The 21772-nt window shown below is 40.3% G+C and overlaps 1 protein-coding gene across 3 annotated transcripts in view; it reads left to right on the forward strand.

Annotated features, from left to right (window-relative positions):
* The window catches only part of mcamb (melanoma cell adhesion molecule b), a 44068-nt gene that overhangs the window by 16835 nt on the left and 5461 nt on the right, over window positions 1-21772 (forward strand). For all 3 annotated transcript variants that reach the window (XM_061719337.1, XM_061719338.1, XM_061719340.1), the window contains exons 2-11: window positions 16832-16956; window positions 17045-17270; window positions 17460-17524; window positions 17628-17715; window positions 17998-18177; window positions 18589-18716; window positions 18845-18980; window positions 19079-19194; window positions 19418-19559; window positions 19685-19818. In XM_061719337.1, the coding sequence (XP_061575321.1) occupies window positions 16832-16956; window positions 17045-17270; window positions 17460-17524; window positions 17628-17715; window positions 17998-18177; window positions 18589-18716; window positions 18845-18980; window positions 19079-19194; window positions 19418-19559; window positions 19685-19818 (1340 nt within the window). The remainder of the gene's footprint in view (window positions 1-16831; window positions 16957-17044; window positions 17271-17459; window positions 17525-17627; window positions 17716-17997; window positions 18178-18588; window positions 18717-18844; window positions 18981-19078; window positions 19195-19417; window positions 19560-19684; window positions 19819-21772) is intronic.

The raw sequence follows: 21772 nt of genomic DNA on the forward strand, positions 1-21772 counted from the left end.
GAGGATTGCTCTCATTTACAGCCTCAATTTACTGCCTTAATTTCAGCCTGCTTCTTTAACCTTAAATGCGTGAGAAGTGACCTAATAAAAGAATCATCTGAAGCTTTATTACTGTACCTTTGCAGCGGATGTGAGTCAGCGGAGTCACAGTGAAAGATGGAGCGTGGCGGGCCGAGAACCCAAGCCGGGTCTAGCCACGGCTGATCTCTACAACAGGTGGTGTCCTGAAATGGAATGCATCATCAGATCATCAGGAGAAATCAGAGAGCGACGTGACTCCCTCCTGATCTCCCCTTTTGTGTGGTCCACTCTGATCCTGTCTTCTGTGTTTATGTTCCTCATCTCCTCTGCCTCATGGAAATTGTTTAACGTGGTATGTTAAGTGGATGCTGCCAGTATTTGACTCCGGAGCCCAGGGGATTTCCGTGTGTGTGTTAGAGAAAGTGTCCAACAAGTCAGTGCGACAAGTTGACCTCGTTTTTTCTCCAAGGCATCGTGGGAATGTGCAGTTTGGTTTCAACAGCTGCCACTGTCCATCGCTTTGTCTCTGTACACAGACACATTACCTGAACCTGGCCCAGACTCCACACCGAGAAAGTCTGTGTGTAACACTTAAACTGATGATGGCTACATCTACTGATGATCTGTACTATCAATTTCAGTCAGGTCAGCCAAGAGATTTGTTTTTAAGGTTATGCAAGAAACAAAAGGGAAATCCTGGAGGCTGAAATGATTGATACCTTATTTGGAAGTTGTAGAGTTATGCACTCGTCTCCTCCTGTAAACCCTCTCTGCAAAAAATATCAGTTTAGAAAAGTAAAGTTGGTCATTTTGAAATTTCCAATGATATAAAAAAATATATTTTTGAGGTCCCCTTTTAGTTGCAAAGATCATACAAAGTGGCTAAAGGCTTCTGATGACACCGTGATTGCATCCATCTAATTTATGCAGTGAGTGGTGACAAAGTCCAAAGTGAGTTATTCTTCCTCCCTCAGACACAACTTTGCATGCTGTGTTCCTTGGCACGACTCAAATCTAAGGCGTGCAGTCGCCTGCATGCCACAATTCTTTTGACCAATCAGCTGAGTCTTTTGGGCGTTTTGGGAGAGGTCTTCTCACTCACTGAAACTCCTGCAGATCTCGTGGAGTCCAGTTTCTAGATGCTATTTCTGTGTGGTGTTGATGTCCTGTCTTCACTGCATCAGTGTGTGTGGCCACCAGAGTGGAAATGAAACCACCCACTTCGCCCAAAGTCCCAGAGACAAGGCAAGTTTTTTTTATTTCTTTTAAATGGTCTCCCCTGGATTTGACCTAAATGAGGTCATGAGAGTCTTTGTTTAGAAGTAAAACATCGTTACTTGCATTTTAGTGAGCTTTCTGGTTTAGCTTCTAGCATGCATATTTATGAGGAAATAATAAAAAAAACATTGGAAGTCAAAGAGCCTGATATATATGAGGCTTCTGGAAACTTTGCAAACAGGCATCACCATGAATTGAAAGTCAAACGGTGGATTTGCAGTAAACATTTTTAAGGCTCCTTGAGAGTTCTGGGTTGGAAATCTACCCGGTGGGTAATACGTATTTCTGTACTTTTTACACGCAGAGAACAATGAAGTGATGTCATGGCCAGCTGGCTGGCAGTATATAAGTCAAAATCAAGTATTAATTCAATATAATTTTATCTATATTGGGTCTATTACAATAAAAGTTGTCTCTAGGTGCTTGCCAGAGACCCAGAACATGACCCCGAGCAAATATTGAATAAATAATGGCTCAATAAACCCCAGGCTTCATTACAGCTCCATACCTCTGGGTTTTATTTAGCTTTTCCGATGCTGATTTTAAGAAATGCTTAGTTAAAGACTTTTTTAAACAGTTGGTTCCAGTTTTAGGCCTCTGCATTTGCCCATCCACTGCTCATACTGTATATCATCTGGATTAGTTACTTCAGTGTTTCATATCATTTCTTTTTTTTTTTTGTGAATAGGTTCCTGTGTCAGGAAACAATCAATGAACAAGAAACTCTGTTGAGCTAGTTGGATTGTTAGTTGAATTTAAAAAAATAGCTGGTCAAATTAGTATTGTAAAATAATACCCACATGTTGTGTGTATCTATTCATCTCTGGTGGAGAAGAACCATTCTTTGATTTGAATAACTTATTCATGGAACTAAAACCTCAGCTCTCTTTGGGTCATTCAGTGAGGGGCTTTTCATCTCCTAGTCTTGCGTACGACATGCATGCATGCGCTTTTGTGTTAAAATGCCTCAGGGTGCATCACTGGACTAATGTGACAAGGCATTCTGTGTCTATGCTTTCAAAAGTTTCAAAAACGTTCTTAAAACTGCAATTCTTCAGCTGAGCTGAGATGACCTAAGGAAGGCGGCCTCTCTGGCCGTGAATCTGTGGGGGGTACCGCAGTGGATTTATTACATTTGCATTGCAAGTCTAAATGGTGGCATATTCATGTCAAACGACCATCAAACAGGAAGAAATGATATATGTAATAAAGCACAACTGCTCAGATATCACAGGTCTGAACTGATGTGATGGATGAAAAAGGATAACTATCGTTTAAGAAACATCAAAAGGTGAGGAGAAGATGGTCACCTCAATTTATTACGCAGTATATATATTTTACATGAAGATATATGGTCATGTCTGTGCAGCGGTGCAAATTTTGGTCTTGAAAGCCCAAATCAGAAAAGGCTGTTTGCTGTGTTTTATTTTTCTGCGTAAATGATTCCTATAGTCTGAAAAACATTGCACCACTAAGACACGAAGCCCAGCACTGCATAATGGTACATAACAGCCCTCGGAAACTAAAAATAAACTGATTCCAGACTAATTCACATTTGCTTGGTCATACCCAGCCAATATTTTCCCACATTATCTGCAATTCCAGTGGAAAGAGGGAATTTTGTTTTTTCTCTTCTGCATTATATCTGCTCATGATTTGTCTGTCAGATATCAGTGTCACTATTAATACACATCACTTTATTCGCATAGAAGACAGTTAGTTAGTTTTGCAGTAACATACTGTATATTTCATTATTAGGAAAAGAAAATATTATTTTTAAAGTAATTCCCAAAGAAATAACCTTTTTTTCTAGTTGACTTATATCTATATTATTAAACAAACGCTTCCACGGATATTGATTTAGAGTGACTTAACTTTGATTCAGCAAATGTGTATATACAGTACAATGTAATGTTTGATACATTGAGATTATTGATGGCCAATTTGATTGATTACATTTTCTTCACCAGCAGTATTCTCAGAGACGGTTGTCCGTCATCACAGAGGTGCCTATGTGACTATGAGGCTTAAAACAGCACTCGACCCACTCATTTCAACTTATCAGGTTGTGCTGTTAACTTTACCAAACACCAAAAAAGATGGATGGAAATTGCTCAAAAGTCCAAGGGTATCACAGAGCTTTCCAAAGAGCAGAAAAACATGTTGGCAAGTAAAAGGGCGGACTGGAGTGCAGGGGATCCTAAAGGGACCAAAGTCTCTGCAGCGTCCACTTTGTGTCTCAACATACAAGAAAATCCAAAACTGTGATCCTGAGTCATGAAACATCTTGTAATTATCTTGTAATTAAATTAAAGATTATAATAACATACATAATAGAATAATAGCCTTCCTGCTTGTTTTCAGCATTTCTTTAAATTAAGAGAAACAAATTATAATTTAAGAAGGCTGTGGGTCTTTGAAAGATGTCGTGTGAGGACTAATGTTAAATATAGATGTGTTTCATTTTTGGGAGTCAAATTATGGAATCAACTTAGTGATGAAGTGAAACTGTGTAAATCTCTGTTGAATTTTTAAAAAATATTGAAAAGTAAAATAATTAAGGATTACAATGCTAAATGATTGGAGTATAATTTGGTTAAGCAGAACAATTTAAAGGGAAATTTCTCTTTTTGTTTCTTTTCATATTGCAGATAATCTGGGTTTTCTGTTGGAAAGTATAGGGTAGGCAAATATAAGCTTTGACTTCAGCCTATTCCTTTTTCGGTTACAGAGTTTATTATTATTTTTTGTGTGAAACTGATGAGTGTAAACTTGTATGAAAGTGTTTTGTCATTTACACACACACAGTTTGAATTGCAAATAATGTAATGTAACCGAAATAAACAATTAATTCATTCATTCATTCAAAGACAAATGAAAGACAAAGTTTGGGCACCTCAAACTTCCCTCTACCTCTGCTCACACCAGTGGCGTAGCCAGAAAAGAGACTTTGGGTGTGCACCAGCAAAGACTGGGTGTGCCAAATTTTTTTTCAACAAAACTAGACGTTACACCTCCACAAACATTCAAAAGCATGTATATCCAACATTATTAACAGTCCAAAACATATCCACATGTTGTGTGTGCTCTCAATATATAATAAGTATAATAATATATATAATATAATAATAAGTAATATAATAACCACACTTTATACATGTCCTAAAAAAAACATCACAAAAACATAACCACACACACACATAGCTACCCAATGAAGCAAACATAGTGAAATATAACACTCATGCACTCAGAGCCATAACGTATCCACATTACGCATGATCAACAAAGCTATTTAACCAGAGGCAGAACACAACTATTTGGCTTAAGGTTGGCCTGATGGTTTTATTATAAAATAATTAAATAAAATATAATTTTCCCAAAAGGACAGGTTGGTCAGCAGAAATTCAAACCATACTGGGCATCTAGGTTTTTGTGCAACAAGCATTTTTAATAGGTTTGAATAAATTGCAAATCTTGCTTATGCAATCTTTCCATATACCGTAAATCATATTTAGATATTAATCACTTAGTAGCCTACCAAGTGGCTCTTCCTACACTTCCACCTAATATCAGACCAACCTGTTGGCTTCCCCTGCCTGTCCTGATTCTTTCTCTCTCTTCCTCTCTTCTTTTTTTCTACCTCTCCATAAAGTTACCGTCAATCAAAACACTCGCGCTCCAGCGCGTGCTCGCGGGGGCGCGCATCGGAGCTGCAGCTCATACTAGTGTGTGTGTCGGGGAGGAGAGAGGGGGGGCGGGTGAAGGAGCAGAGGGGCGCCTATAATGACGTGCTGCCTTTTATGTTTAATCACACAAATACACACAAACGCTGTTAAATACAGAAAATGCACATTCCAAATCTTTTTCAAACATGTGCAACGAGAGGCTCCTCAGTCTCTCTGTGAGCGTCGTCGCTCTGACGGCTCTGGTCCTGTTGACTAAAAAAAGGCTCCACGGAGCAACTTGTAACAGGCAATGCTATCAGAATACGATGCAAACAGTTAATCTTGGATAAAACATCTTTGTCGCAGGAGTTTAAGACTTCAATAATGGACGGGAACTCATGTCTGCCATCCACCTTCCGTTTGATGAGTTGTCTGAAGGCTGATTTATGGTTCCGCGTTACACCGACGCAGAGCCTACGGCGTAGGGTACGCGGCGACGCACACCGTACGTTGTGCGTCGCCGCGTACCCTACGCCGTCGATTTAACGCGGAACCATAATTTAGGTTTAACAGTCCAGCTGCCGCGACACATCGCCTGACGGGGGTTTTACATGCAAAAATAAGATTTTTTATTTTGAATTATTTTGAACATCATGATTACATACTGATAGCCTAGATTAGCCTAGATTTAGAATACTTAGAAGACTATACCAAAAAAAAAAAAAAAAAAAAATGCATCAAATTTTTGGGTGTGCCAGCTGTCTCTTTGGGTGGCACTGGCACACCCTGGCACACCCGTGGCTACGCCACTGGCTCACACTAAGAGTTCCACTTGGTTTAGTTTCTTTTGTTTGTGTCGGTGATTGTTGTGTGATAAATGTCCACCGCGGCCGCTGCCAGAGAACCAAACAACTACACGCCCCTGGCAACTCGCTTCTTCTTTTTGTATTTTAACTTTTGAAAAATCTGTTTTCTCATCTTGACTTTTCCAGTCTTTTCACTCATCTCAGACCTATTTGCATCCGTACAAAGAGCAGCCTGGCTGAGCGCTACGTTCCCATGCCCCCCCCCCCCCCCCCCCCCCCCCCCCCCAGGTCCTGAAGTGAGGCTGCTATTTCTGGTGGCAGGCGGGTCAGTGTACTGTAATGCTGCTCTATCATGTAAGCAAACAGGCCAGATAGGCCGTTGTTATTCTTAGATGTGACAAGGCTGGAAACATGTCTCCGAGCTGTCACTTTAAGGGGAAATTTTTCCTTCTCAGTAAAGCAAATTACACTTGGACATGCATTTCAGCAGGAAAGGAAGCAAGATGTACATTTAGATTTTGATTATAATCGAATATAATGTTACCCTCATTATTTTTATAATCGTGATCCCATGTGCTGTCTGGCTTTTGCAGCCGCTGTGCTCCTGTACTGTCTCAGCTGTGCAGTCACCTGACTGGATAACTAGTGGGTGACGGCAATTAAAGCTCAGTTCATGACCCAACACATATGCACGCACAGAGGGCCGCTCTGTTGTGTTGATATTTCTCCTTCGGTAAAGAACCGTCATCATCATCCTTTCACGTTCATTTGAGCCTCAGACTTTTCTTTGTATTCACCAGAAGCAAATGTAATCTGAATTACAATCAGAGCATTGGAATCCTCGCTATGTAAATATTAACACAGTACCTTAAAATCCAACCTCGTCGTAGGAAAAAACTGATTATATTAGGACGTTCTAATGCAAACAAAACTGCACGCTCCCTCTGAGATAATCGCACTGCGAGCTCCTGATGTCTGCTTTCTCCAGTCTGCAGAAAGTCTGCTGTTCATTCACTAAACTGTGTGTTCAGAAAGCAGTGAATGAAACAGAGCGGAGTAGGAGCGTCGTCATGTGCTGCATGTCCTGCCGTGTATTAATGCATCTCCAGTTCAGGTCAGTTACACATACCTCAGCCACTCTGTGTGGATTTTTTTTTGAGACGGAGTTTCCAGATGGACGACGTGAAACATACCAGATTCTGTTTCTATATCTGTGGCAGGTGATTTGATCCGAATTTTTCTCACAAATCTCAGTGCCTTACTTTAACTTTAACTAGTGACCAGGTTGACCTGAAATCTGAAGAGTACAATGTTTTTGGCTGGGCTAAGTGGAATGGTGCATAATCCCAAGATGTAAACTCACCAACTGATGAAATTAGGGCACAATTGATGAGAAGGCAGTGGCATGTCTTTTCTGTCCAAACCTGCACACAAAGGGCAGTGGACATAAACTATGGCAGCAGAAAACCTAAAGCATGGTGTACTTTTAGTTTCAGGGACTGATGTCGTGGGTGCAGTCTAAAGATCCACAAGGACTGGGAACATCAGATCACTGACGGATGAAAAAATGAAAAATGAGGTTTCTTGTTTTTTTCCCTCCGGTACCAATTCAGATTCAGTATCAGCTGATACTGAGTACTGATTTCCACCAATTGCTGACATCGTGCCAATGCTAGAAAGCTGGCTCAGTCTAACAACTGACTCCAAACAGGAACTTCCAAATTTCATAACCTCCTCTGCTGGCTTTTAGAGGCATGAAGGACAATTGGATTCTGTTTATAAAAATGAGGTGGTTTCGGATGTTGATTAGCTGTAAATACTTGCAGTGGCCCTTGTTTTTAGCATTTTCTTCTCTGATTCTGGTATTGAACAGTCAAACAAAGATAAAAGAGACAAACAAGCAGCATTACACCCTGGCCATCAGTAAAACGCTGTCCGTACCGTTGCACACAGACCTGATACTGAACTACTTGCATGAATCCTGAGTATCTGCTGAGTTTCCACCCAGCTCTGTTTATTTGGTGGCTGATGTGCTGTGGTTCATATTCCTGTCATAAATGTCCTTTTACATGCCTTCACATTCACACACTAACTTTTATAGTCTTTGTGATGCTTTCTCTCCGTCGTCCAGTAATAATGCTTGTCTGATCATTTATATCTCCACTGACACAAATGCACATACAAGCAGAAAGGAAATACGAGAACCGCGCTTAGTTAAATTGATTTTTCTTTATGTGAAATTCTGACATGACTTTTTTTCTAGCACTTCTTGAAATCAAACTTCTTGCCGTTGCTTATATGTTTCTCATTTGTATCCATGATAAATACAGAAAGTACAACAAAAGAGTCAGTTTTAGGAGTACTTGTTGGAACTGGGAACACATTCTGCATTTTTTCGACATTTTAACTCAATCAGAGCCTGGGACAGTTATCTGGTCTGAATGCCAGTTAATGTGCGGAAGGTGGGCGTCCTCTCCTCTCCTCTTCCTCACTGATGTCCATCTGTGGTCTGGGCTTGACGCCAGAGCAGACGTTGGGGAGAGCGGGGCAGATTGACTGCTGGCTGCTATTGAAACCATCCTGGGGAGAAAGTCAGACTAGAGTCCATCCTTGGAGCACTTACGTGTCACCCGTGTCCCTGACAGGGGGACCTGCTGTGGTTTTAACTCAGAGCCTCAAACGTACTCTGATTCAAGATTACATGCTGATGACCTGGTAACAGTTTCAACTAGGGGTGGGTATTGGGAAGGACCTCACGATACGATACGCATCACGATACTTGAGCCACGATACGATACACATCGCGATATCCCGATTATGCGATATCCCGATTATTATATTCTACATAGTTCACCGAAAAATGTAAAAATGCATTACACATCTTAAAATCCAAGTTGTATATATGTACATCAGATGATAGTGATGGATCTTAAAATCTGAGTTGCACGTTCACGTTCAGTGACAATTCATGGGACAAACTGAGTCAAAACAATGTTTTATTATAACTATACAAGCTAAAGTTACAACATATTTGTATATGTTTTTAATATTATTTACATCATATGAAATTAACATTAAATTTAGTATGAGGTTGCTTTAATTATGTGGCAAATGATAATAAACACAAGAAAGATGGGTACTAAAACCAAGGACAGGCACAGTGATCAGTCAGTATAGATATAAATCCATAAATAAATAAACCTCTGTCCATTATTTTTCATTTTTTAAGGACATGCAATTTTGTTATATAAAAAATAAATTATAAAATGAAATAAAACGTGAAATAAAACCTGAGCTCAGTGCAGGGCCCTCCCAGGGTTGGTAGAGAGTGGCAATGCCCAGGACTGTCACTTAGGTAGGAGCACTGGGTGATATAATGGGAAAAAAAATCGTGGATAAAAAAAAAAAATTGAAAAAAATTGAAAAAAATTGAAAAAAATTGAAAAATTAAAAAAAAAAAAAAAAAAAAAATCGATATTCAAATTTTGAATATCGATATTGAATCGGCTGGAAAAGTATCGCGATATATTGCCATATCGATATTTTTGCCCACCCCTAGTTTCAACGGTTTTGGCCCTCGGTATGTGCCCTCATTGTCAGAGATGGAAATAAAGAGATGTTTCGCTTCCAGAGACCCTCCGAGTCTGGCAGGAATATTTGTTATCATTGCGGTCCACAGACAAAACTGATTGTTTTGTCAAGAGTGAAACCAAAGCTGTCTGTCTGGACATGGACTGTGTTTGATATGACTTCCTCTTCAGATTATCTTATCTTATCCTGTTTACTTCTGGCTTGGTGAGGGTCGTGCTACAAGTCTTATTTTGTCTTATCTCTGAGTGCAACTATTTCAGTGAAGCCTTTGAATCCACTTGTCCCTGTTTTTGTTTGAGCTGTGTTTTTGTAGGACAGCTGAGAGCGTTGGTTTATAGCAGGACCGCCTGCAGCCTCGACTGGAGCGGCCTGGAAACACCTAAGAGAAATGAACGTTTTAAGAGCAAGATTGATTATCTGCACCGAGACACTTGTGTGTGTTTGTGTGCTTGAGTCAGTGAGCTTCACTACTAACACCTTTGAGAATATGAACAGATCTATTCTTGCATTGGTTTTTATTCTTTCCCAAGCAGCAGAGTGTTTTTATAAACTGAATTCAGTCTTTGTAAACTACTACTACTAACTATTAACACATTTCAGAGACATTGTACATTCTTGGCTGTATTTTCTCATTAGCCCTTAAATATCAGATGTGTGAATATCACGACATGTGTGCACCTCCTTTCTTTCAAACCTGACACAGAAACTTTTTAACGTTCAATTCAAAACAAAAGTTGTCTCTAAACGCTTTCCAGAGACCCAGAACATGACCCCCGAGCAATTATTACATAAACAATGGCAGGTAAAAACTCCCATAGTGAACAGAACATGACGTCACTTGTTTTCCAGACACGGAACTGACATTTAGGAGGAAATAAACACGGACCTATTTGTTTGGAGGTTGTGTTCAAATCCTGAAGAGGTTGTTTTTTTGTTCTTGTTATTTATTTAGTTTTTTACCTTGAATTGGTCTTTCATAAGATGTTAATAGGCTAGAAAATATAACAGGTTTTGATGTCTAGAAATGTTCTGAACAGTGCCAGTGTAGCTACTGTCTGGTGAAATGTCCTATTCATTTTCACCAAACAGGCTACTTTTATTCTTTTTATTTCACAATAATTTTCACAATTCACATTTTCACATGCATGATTTATATTATACCCACATTCCTACCCTCCCCATAATTACCCCTAGGAAAAAAAAAAAACATACATTAAGGGAGAACAAAATTAAATAAATATAAAAAAAATTAAAATAAAAAAATATATAATGGCAGCAACAGCGATATCAAACTATATATATATATATCCATATATACATACAAACATACATACCTATAAGGCACAAGTTTGAAAAAAAATAAAGATACTCATTGGTCCCCTTTGGAAAAATTATCCAGTTTTGAGAGTAACGGGAACCAAAATTCTTGAAAAATATGAGCACGGTTGTATTTTTCTAAAGTTACTTTTTCCAATGGTAAAAAAAACTGAAATTTGATCAAAAAAAAACTTGAAAGTTGGAGGGGAATCATCTTTCCAAAGTAAAAGTATGCATTTCTTAGTGAAGTATGTGATCATAATTAATATCCTGCTTTTTTTTCCGGTCTAACTGAAGATCCAGTGTGTCATTTAATAAATACAAATTGGAGCTTAAAACAGGCTACGTTGATGAACTCTGAACAGAGAAAGCTCAACAACTGGTTTCAGTGTTGACAAACAAACCTCCCTGAACCAGCGTCACGCAGCAGCCAGCACATGCACTGATGTAGTTTGGTTTGGGCTTTCCTTACATCTGTAGGAGGCGCTATACCCTGATATACACTGAACGAAGGCTGGAGATGGAAGAGTATCATTGGCATCCTTCATTATGTGGATCTAAGCTTGACTTTGTGAAACTGCAACCAAGACTCTATGGAGGTCTGGGTGACCTGGTGAAGACAGAACTTGGACCAGTCGGTGCTCACCAGTTGCTGTTGCCTGATTTATTTTTTTAACCTATTGATCAACTGACAAAAATAGCAGATGGATGAATAACACTGCCAGCAGTTTAACTCCTGCCTTGAACATCACCACACTCAGCATGTGAGACTGTTGTCTTTGGGTCAAACATCCACTCCTCAGGGAAACTGATACTGTTTACAGAGGGGAGCGCTTGAAACTGGAGAGGGACAGCTACCCCGGCAGGCCGCTGTCAGAGGGAATCACGCTCAGCTTTTCTTCCATCATACTGATTTAAGACTATCATCCAATGTCTGTTGACTACAGTACATGCTCTCTCATCATCATCAGAAATGGATCTTAAATCCTGCAGTGCCTGCTTCTCTGATGGATGCATCGTAGCAGTGAACAGTGGCAAAATTACTGGTGATTAGGGATGGGCGGTATAGACTAAAAAATGTATCACGATAATTTCTGGCATTTATCCCAATAATGATGAAAATGACGATAAAAATAAATAAATAAAAATACCAATTCAACTCCACCTTTGTAACTATAAATGTATCTCTTCTTTCTTTCTTTCTTTCTTTCTTTCTTTCTTTCTTTCTTTCTTTCTTTCTTTCTTTCTTTCTTTCTTTCTTTTCTTTCTTTCTTTCTTTCTTTCTTTCTTTCTTTCTTTCAGGCTCATTTCTTTCCTTCCTTCCTTCCTTCCTTCCTTCCTTCCTTCCTTCCTTCCTTCCTTCCTTCCTTCCTTCCTTCCTTCCTTCCTTCCTTCCTTCCTTCCTTCCTTCCTTCCTTCACGTACGTTGTGCGTTGATTTAACGCAGAACCATAAATCATCTTTACACAAAAAAAGAATTTTTCGTTTTTACCACGAGATGAAAAATTCTTACCGTGGGGAATTTTTTTGACGGTATATCGTGAACGGTAAAATATCGCCCATTCCTACTTGTGATACATGATGGAACTGGATGAGGGAGGATTTTGTGAAACATTCAGTCTGGTGCAGAAACTGGATTATTTCTGCAGGTAATGTGAGTTCCCAGGTGGGGGCATGGCCCACTGCAAGTGAGTCAGCATGGCCCTTCCTTTGCTAATGGTCAGGAAATGTCTATGTTGTAGAAACTAATTGGATTTCTTTAACAGTAAAGCATCCGTCCAGCTCCATTAGCCAGACGTAAACAGCAACACGGAGCTGAGCGACTGGCAGGTGGGGGTGGTGTAAGCAGGGAGGGATTCAAGGAGGGAGTTTCAGAGAAGAGAGAAGAGGACGAGAAAGGGAGGCGTGTTTGCTTTTTGCTGCAGTGGATCTCAGAGGATTAGTCTGGGAGGAAAATCAAACGAGATGTGTGTTGTCCATACACTCGATGATGAGATGAAATCACAAAAATGCCATCACAGGGGACTAGAGAGAGGAAGCAGGGGAAGCAGCCCTTTCACTTTCTAAAATGAAAGATCTCCAGATTACTACTGATGTATTTAAACAAATAAAATGCAGCTTAAAAAATAATTGTATATCTCCCTTAATGAAGCAGATAATAGACCCTTTTATACACACTGAAACATAAAAGTCCACCAAATAAGAATTGATGTATCAATTTTCTTCCACAAACCCTCGCTTCCTTGTCATCTCAGATCTACAAGTGCTCAGGGGTTTTCCTCTCTCCTGTCACCACATGCTTGCTCAGAAATTGGCAATATAGAATTTTGAATCCAGATTTATTGGGATGAATTTGAATCAGCTGAAATATAAGTGAACCGTGTTGAAGTTGTTTTTTTTGTGTATTGTGCCTTGATATGGCTTTTCTTGTGAGTTGTTGCTATAGTTACACAGTGAATTGAATTAAATTTAAATAGATTAGCTTTACAGTGTCTAAAATAACATTTAATGGGGAAAAAAAACCCACACAAATAAAACACAAAGCAAAACTGTGATCCCTGCTTGGTTGTTAAAGTCATCATTTTAGCTAACGTTTAACCAATGTTCATCAGGGATATGAATCAGACACCCAATAAAGAGTCCAGCAAATCCAGTAAAAAAAAAGTATATTTGCTATACAACTCAAAGTTATGCTCTAATCCTACTATTCCATCAAATAAAGGAATTTCATACTTTATTTAATCATATTGTTACTTGTTATCCTTAAAACACAGGACATCTGGACAAGATGTACACGTCACACTGACATTTTATAATCCTAATTTATAATGATGCCAGTGTTAAACATCACTATTGGTCTCATAAAGTACAGAGTTGTTGCATAAACAGCAAACTGTAGCTGTTATTCCTGCTGAGCAATAAAAGGAGCAGTCTGCTACATCCTAATATGTCTCTTGGTCTTTTGATTTATTTTACCAGCTTTTTGCTTCTACTGACATTAATGTTTGAACATCTTACAGATATTACATCGTCAGAGCTTTTAGGTTGTGCTACCTTCCGTGTCAAAGATGAATTATTTCATGCTGCGGTGTAATTTTACCCTCACTCACTATTTGTAAACCAGCTTTCCATAAATTGATTTTCAAACTAAACTTGAAGCAGGTCCATGCCGGATCCTCCCCATTCACATTCCTCTGAGCGGCTCTCGACATAGAATCAGACATTTCGTTCCTCTTTCCTACCATCCTTTGTAAAGCTACGATGCTCACAATGAAGGCACAGTGAAGAGAGGCTGCATCAAACCTGGCAGACTCCTGACCTCCAGACCACATCTCTCCCTGGCATCTCGTATATCTACTAAAACACTGCTGGGCAAAATGTAATTGAGGGTCCCTTCAATAGGCTACAAGTACGAGTCATGGCGAGAGACCCTGGAAGGGGAAAAAAACCCAGTTCCTCACGGACGGATCATGAAGGAACAGTGGCGCTTCTATACTGCCTGTAAATTGGGTCTTTCTTCCTGGGAGAGGGTGACATGTTGGAATGCGGCACATTAATGTGGACATGGGTGGGCTCCTCATTCCTGTCATAGCATCTCTGTCTTCATCTGACCCGCCATAACTTTCTCTGCCTTTTTGACGTTGTGTCTTTTTTGAGTTTGTGGATGCAGAAGTTCTCCAGAGCGCCACTCAGGTCCTGGCACCGATGACCCGTGTTCAGGTTCAAGAGACATCTTGATTAGACAAAGTTCTGCATATCAGCTGGTGCTGGATCGTGTTAACTTGTTTTGTTCAAATCCAAACTCTTTATTATACATTGACTGATATACTAGAAAAAATATGATTGAACCGTTGAAAGTAAACACATGGTTTGGCCTCAAAAAACAGCTGTTTTTGGGCTCAACAGTTGTTGTTTTGTCTTTTTTTTATTGGCTGACATTTAATGTATAGCGTGTTAAAGAAAGAAACATCCAGACTCAGATGTTTCAAACTCTTTGTGGTTTCATGAGTAAATCTGGGAGAATGCATGAAGGTAGAAATGTGCATGCACTTTCTTTTCACCAGATTTAGAAAGCTGTGCTGGCATACAGCTATTTAAAAAAAAAACCTGAATAATCATTTATTTTTTACAGACATGCAACAACTGATTTCCACCCCCATTTTTAGATGACACATGATGCAGAGACACTTTTTTTTAGTAACTTGCATGTACAAACTCTGTTTGGAACTGCAACTTCTCCGACATGACAAGGAAAGCAACAGCAAAGAAAAAAGAGCAATTTTACTGTATAGTATGTGAAATCATGACACTAATTAATGAAGCAGAACAAAATAAATGTTTTTATTTGTTAGTTTCAGTTTTTTTAGATTATGAATAGAACTAATGAACAGGAAAAAAGCTGGGTGTACAAAAACAAAAAACAAAGAGGAGCGATTAGCTCCATTAATCTGTAAAAACAAACATACGATTCTGGCTATTTTAGCCAGAAGAAACCAGAAAGTGCATTAGCTCAAACAGAGAGGGCGTTAGGATGAGAGGGGAACCAGCAACCCATAATTGCATCTGTGACTAATGAATGGGAAGTTTGGTCTAAAGTTATAATAGCTGAGAATCTTTTGATAGTTTTTATTTTTATTTCAGCTCAGGGCTTTTGGGTTGGGTTTTTGTTAATCATAATAACTCTGGTTTGGTCTTGCAGCCTCATATGGAGATGATCAGGAGAGACAGATGTGCAGTGCATGGTTGTCAGAAATACTGGCACATGACCTTTACACAGAGCTAGTCTTCTTTATAATGCCAGTTAAATGATATTACATAATAAATAATACCAATTAACCAAATCAGAAGAAAACATTTAGAAAAATATGTGTCGATAGGACTCCATCAAATCCTGTGTTTTCCCCTTTTTCCACTTCACGGCATCAAGTTAAACAGCTATAAAAGAGTGCGCACACATGGTTTACAGAAGGCTTAATGCCTGTCCTCTTTCTGCACATTCTTCCTTCATAAATACCAGTTTGTGTGCCGGGGAAGCCATGCACGTGGACTTTGTGTGTACAGATTTTTCGAACATGGCCCCAGGTGTAAATAATAAAATCAAACTTGATGAAACCCAGCTTCCTCAAACTCTCCAAAGGGTTATTGTTGGCTTGTTAGTGGTCCATCTATTGTCAGAAGTGCAGTGACATATTTATAATTATGTTTACTTTTATCCAGAATCACATGAAAAAGTATTTGGCTATTCATTAAATTAGAAAAGTCAGTGCAAATTCCATTCTGAATCCTCCAAACCAAATGCCAACTCTAGCATGAGCCATTTTACAGCTCATTTACACTTTGAGGGGGAAAGCAAGCTGAAGGGTATTATTGACCTGGTTGTAATCTGCAACTTTGTCACTAGATGTCACTAAATCTTTTATTTATTTTTTTACTTGCCACAATCAAACCTCAACTACCTACACAACACAACAACTAAAGAGCACATGTTTCCTTTGTCTTCAAAGGAAAAAGCGCAGCGTCTCAGTTACATGAGGAGAAAATCCCACCAGTGAGCCAACATTAATCTTTTGCTTCGAGCAGACAGAATGTCTTCTTTTGTTGCGCCGCTGAGAAAACACAATTTACAGCAAAACAGTAAAGAGAAAATTAATACCATATTGAAATGGATTTGAATGTTAAGACTATATTAGTTCAGTTTGAAGATATGGGATCCTTCTGTTTCAGTGTTGCCAACAACATGCTCATCTTTGGAGGGATTCCTGTTTCCCAACTTCACATGGCACATAAGGAAACCATGAAAAACTTGTTTCCCAGTTGAGAATTCACTTAAAAGGGTTGTGCTCTCTTTGAGCTTAATTTAGGGGTTGATAGGAGTTTTCAAAGGAAAAAAAAGGTCCAAACAAAACATATTAATTAAAAAAAAAAAAACTTTTCCTGTATACAATAACAAAGTGAGGAAGAAAAGATGTTGGGAGCACCGCGACTGTCTTTGGGTTATAATGGACAGTTTACGGTGACACTTTCAATGCAACTGTCTGTATGAGTTTTAGTGGAGAATGATGTGCAAAAAAAGAGCAGTCAAAGTTTAAAAAACGTGTTTTTAAGCTTGGTCAATAAACGGCTGCTGCACTTTGTCCTCTTTCTGTCTGACAGCATGGGCCGCTGTGGAGGTGGTCGTGGAGGACAAAGTGGAGGTTTACCTGGGAGATACGGCTCAGATCACCTGCACGTTCACATCGGATGACGGCATTGGCGGCACGAGCATACAGTGGTTCTACGTCAGTTCTGTTAAGCTTCTTTCTCACTCATGCACAGGGAGCGGTACAGCGCGTGCATGCATGTAACACTGGATGTCTCAACCTGCAGGTGGACAAATTGAAAGAAAAGCAGAGGATCTCCTCCCAGGACAGCATGATGACGAGGGTAGACAAAGACACTCCGTACACAGACCGGATCAGCGTGAACAGCACAGGAGCTTCTGTGGTGTTAACCATCAGTGATGTGCAGCTGCAAGATGAACGGGAATTCATCTGTTTGGTCAAAAGTCTCACAGATGGCGTTGGGGAGGGACGCACAAGGCTGCTGGTGTATGGTGAGATCACACAACAGAGCAATGAGTAGCCAGTTAGTCAGTGTGCACCCTTACATGTATTGAATGTGTTTTTACATTATTATTAAAGGGTTTTACATGATTTAAAACTGGCAATTCTAACTTACCAGAACATAATATGCTCTTCAGAAAATCCTTCTTTTTTTAAATCACATTTTCTGTCCCCTACAGCTGCACCGAACCATCCCACCATTGAGGGTGTGCACACAGGTATCTCAGTGCACGAATTTTCAAAGGTGATCAAGCCGTGAACCGCAAAGACGAAGCATTTCAGATTCTGAAACAAGTTTCAGACACAGCTGCATTGTTTGACTCTCCTCTCCTCCTCCTTTTACCCAGATTGGCTCATGTGAAGTGAGAAATGGATACCCCAGACCCAACATCACCTGGTACAGAGACAGCACGCCTCTACGCCATGATCCTGATGGTAGGGCAGGCTGACACTACGGCTTATTCTTGAAGGGAATTTATACTCGGATTACTGAGAAGTATAAGAACTAAAGTGACAGGTTTTTAAGAAACAGCGTTTAAAGTTCTTACTTCAGAGAGAAAGGGTGCTGCAGCAATGCTCTTTCAACCGTTTCAAGTATACCCCCCCCCCCCCCCCCCCCCCCCCCCCCAAAAGTGAAGTTGTGATTGTATGAATGAACATCGTAATGCCTTTTTGTCCCTCATTGCATGTGTTTGCAATTGTTTCTGTGTCTTCCAGTGGTGGAGTTCAACTCTCAGATCACTACGGAGTCGAGTGGTCTGTATTCAGTCACGAATGAGCTGAGGATGGAGGTGAAGAAGGAAGACAAAGATGCTCAGTTCTACTGCGAGGTCACTTACTTTGTTCCTAAAGACACCATGATGACTGAAACCAGACGTATTAACATCACCGTGTTCTGTGAGTTTCCCATTGGATTAAGATTGTGATCCCACGTTTCATACTGTGTTCTTGTGACACTGACTGATCCACAGTGGTTTGGATTGCTTCTTAGTGGCAGCTTTGAGTAGGTTTCAGGCTTGATGATATTAAATAATAGTGGCTCCTAGAGCGATTAGGTCCTATAGCATCAGTTACTTCACAAAATTAAGAGGATTTCTTTTTAAAAGAAGAACCAAGATTTTGCACTACTAGCAGAATTGATTGTTCACCCAGGACTATGATTGGCAACTGGAGTCAAGCATCTCCCTCTCTTATCAGTTTTTTTGAGCAAGTAATTGAGAAAAGGGTCAATAAGGCTACAAGCAGCTTTAAGATTATTTTTTTATTTAGTGTATTGCTCTTACTTTTCTGTTTCTGTTTCTGTTTCAGACCCTTCCACTGCAGTAGATATTTGGGTCGAATCCCCAACGGACAAAATTAAGGAGGGGGATTCAATCAAGATTCACTGCACTGCCAACGGGAATATGCCATCTGTATTATCAATTAGAAATCTTAAAGTAAGTAAACAATACATGCGTGATTCCTGAGGTATCGGCAGCCCACTGTGGACCTCAGCTGGGCACGTTCACAGTGTCTTATTCATGGTAAATTTGAGAGCTTTTTGTGCTGAAATTACTTTTTGTAGGACGACGAATCCAGCGATGTGTCCACATTAGTCCTGAAGGATGTCACCCGTCAAAACAGCGGAACTTACGAATGCTCGTCTATGGATACAGACAACTTCGAAGAGATCACTAGCTATACTAACGTGTCCGTCCACTGTAAGGACTTCTCTCTTATACTATTTGTGATGCAAGTGAAAACAACCAGCCTCAAGCAGTTTTGTACTGATCGTTTGCTCCTGTGTCTGTTTGTGTAGTTCTCGATGAAGCTGTCATCACTCCTACAAAAACTATGACTCATTCCCAAGGGGAGGACCTGAGGGCCGTCTGCAATGCCCTCTCGTCTCTCCGGACCCACACGACCTGGCTGAAGGTTACACACATTCAAACAACGCAAAAACCTCATCTTCCATCAATCTGATCGATGAAGATCATTTCAGAATAGACTCACATGTTTTTATTGGTAGTGAGAGACACAGACATCAATCATGCATCTATCCAATACATTGTTTGATTGTTAATAGCGGTAGTCTGATCAGGTTGAAACTAGCAGAAAGCTGATGTCTGTCATCTCTATCTAACGCCCTGTTGTGCAGAATGGAAAGGAGGTTTCCAGAGGCCACACTCTGAACCTGAAGAAAATGACATATGACATGGCAGGGCAGTACGTGTGCGTAGTGAGCGTTCCTGAGATCCAGGGCATGCAAACCAACAGCACGCTGCATGTGCATGTCAAGGGTGAGTCTGACTTCAGACACTTCCATGACTTTCCTCCATGTTTTATCATAGTTTTCACATTTTTGGGATTAAGTTGATATTGGTTTAAAAACATGTGTTCTTATTTCCTGCTTCTCTCTCCAAAGGCTCTCCAGTGATCATGGAGGGGGACATGGCAGAGGCAGAGATGGAGGTGGAGACGGGGAAGACCGTGGAGCTGAAGTGCAGCTTCAGAGGCTATCCTGTTCCCAGCATCACCTGGAGTTCCCCTGACAGAAAGGTACCACAGGATGGGCTCTCTCGCTCTTCTTAGCTCCAACTGCAGCACGCCAGCTTTGTTGTTTCATTTATCTGCTTTTTGGATCAATTCTCACTCCTTAGGACCTTCTTTGGGAATCACCGACCCTGCTGGGAACTAATGAGGCACAATGTAATTTCTGGGTTATGATTAGTGTTAAGATGAGAAGTAATATCAAAGCAGCACAAGAGCTTGTTATGTTGAAATTCAAGTTTCATTTGAACAAATATTTGACTACTCTAAGAGAGTGTTGAGTAGCTCGTATTCTCCTGAAAACCGCCCAAAGTAGCGTTGGGCGTCTCTTTCTGCACCTGCATATAACTTTATGGCAGGGCGTCACACATCAGCTAAGATGAAACTAAGTGGACATCGTTGGGAGAGGCAGCGGAGAGGGAGGACGGTGGAAGAAAAACATGACAGAGTGACCGAGGAAGAGAGCAAACAAGTAATACAGTAGATATTGAGACAGTGTCATGAAAGCAATTTAACCTCCATTCCTATAGGGGGAGCCTCAGAGCTGAAAATACATTAAAACACAAAAACAAACAAAAAAAACTTCATTAGTGCCTTAATGTTTAGGGTTCGTCATATCGATAATGAAAGTTAATGTAATGCTTTGATAAAGGTACACGGAAAAACGGGAGCGCCATTCCCTTCCCAGGAGCTAATATATGGTCTCATTTGGATGGTCGTGTGTGTTAAGGTTGTAAAAAGAAAGAAAAATAGGCAAAACTGATCTTCTGCTTTGTAAGTTGAGTGAATGTTTCCTTTATTTTATATATTTCTGACTGGAATATCATCCTTTGGATAATTAAATCTAGGCATATACAGTCACCACCTGGATAATTAATGGATTAATTTCGCTTTGGGAAAAGTATTTTTGAATTGAATTGAATAAGCAAAAAGGTAAAAACCTGTGGTTAAAAGTACCAGTAAGTTCCCCCATGACTTCAGTGCCCACACCCTGGGTGGGGTTGGTGAAAGGGCCTTTCTGTGTGGAGTTTGCATGTTCTCCCCAGTTCCCTTGGGTAGCAATGTGAGCTACTCTCACAAAAACATGCAGCAGTCAGAAATCAGAAATCAGAAAAGGGTTTATTGCCAAGTTTTCACACAAGGAATTTGTTTTGGGGATTGGTGCAACACAATACAAATATAAAAACAAATATATAAGAGATAAAATAAAATGAAATGTATAAACAATAAAAAGTATAAACAGTAAAATAAAATGTAGACCAGAAATGTACAAAATGAGGTTTTAAAGTGCCGGGTGAGTCTGTACAAAAGTGACTTAGGAACTTAGGATAGGTAAAAAGTATAGACAGAAATGTACAATGAGGTTTGTAAAGTGCCGGATATGAGTCTGTGCAAAAGTTACAGGATTGGAATTATTACGTTAATGTAACGTAGAGTGGGATGGGGGGGCAGTCCGTGGTAGTCGGGGGGGGGGGGGGGGACCGGGGCCTTGTTGATGAGGACAGCTGCAGACGGGAAAAAACTGTTTTTGTGGCGTGAGGTTTTGGTCCTGATGGACCGCAGCCTCCTGCCAGAGGGAAGAGTCTGGAACAGTTTGTGTCCGGGGTGGGAGGGATCTGCTGCAATCTTTCCTGCACGCTTCAGGGTCCTGGAGGCGTGCAGGTCCTGGAGAGATGGAAGATTGCAGCCAATCACCTGGGCTATACATGCCCCCTCTGGCCAGCCGGGGCGCCAGATGGGGTGGGGAGGATCCGGCCGGAATAACCTGATCCTTCCACGTGCTACGTCCGGCCGGAGAAACCCACTCTGTCTGGTGAAAAGATGCGGCCTGCTCACTCCTCAGGTTAAGGAGGAGACCTGAGCTCAGTGCAGAGCCTCCCGTGGTTGGTGGAGGATGGCAATGCCCAGGACTGTTACTTAGGTAGGAGCACTGGGTGATGAAAATGGGAAAAAATCAGGGATA

Source organism: Cololabis saira, chromosome 4 (assembly GCF_033807715.1).
Source record: "Cololabis saira isolate AMF1-May2022 chromosome 4, fColSai1.1, whole genome shotgun sequence".
NCBI lineage: Eukaryota > Metazoa > Chordata > Actinopteri > Beloniformes > Belonidae > Cololabis > Cololabis saira.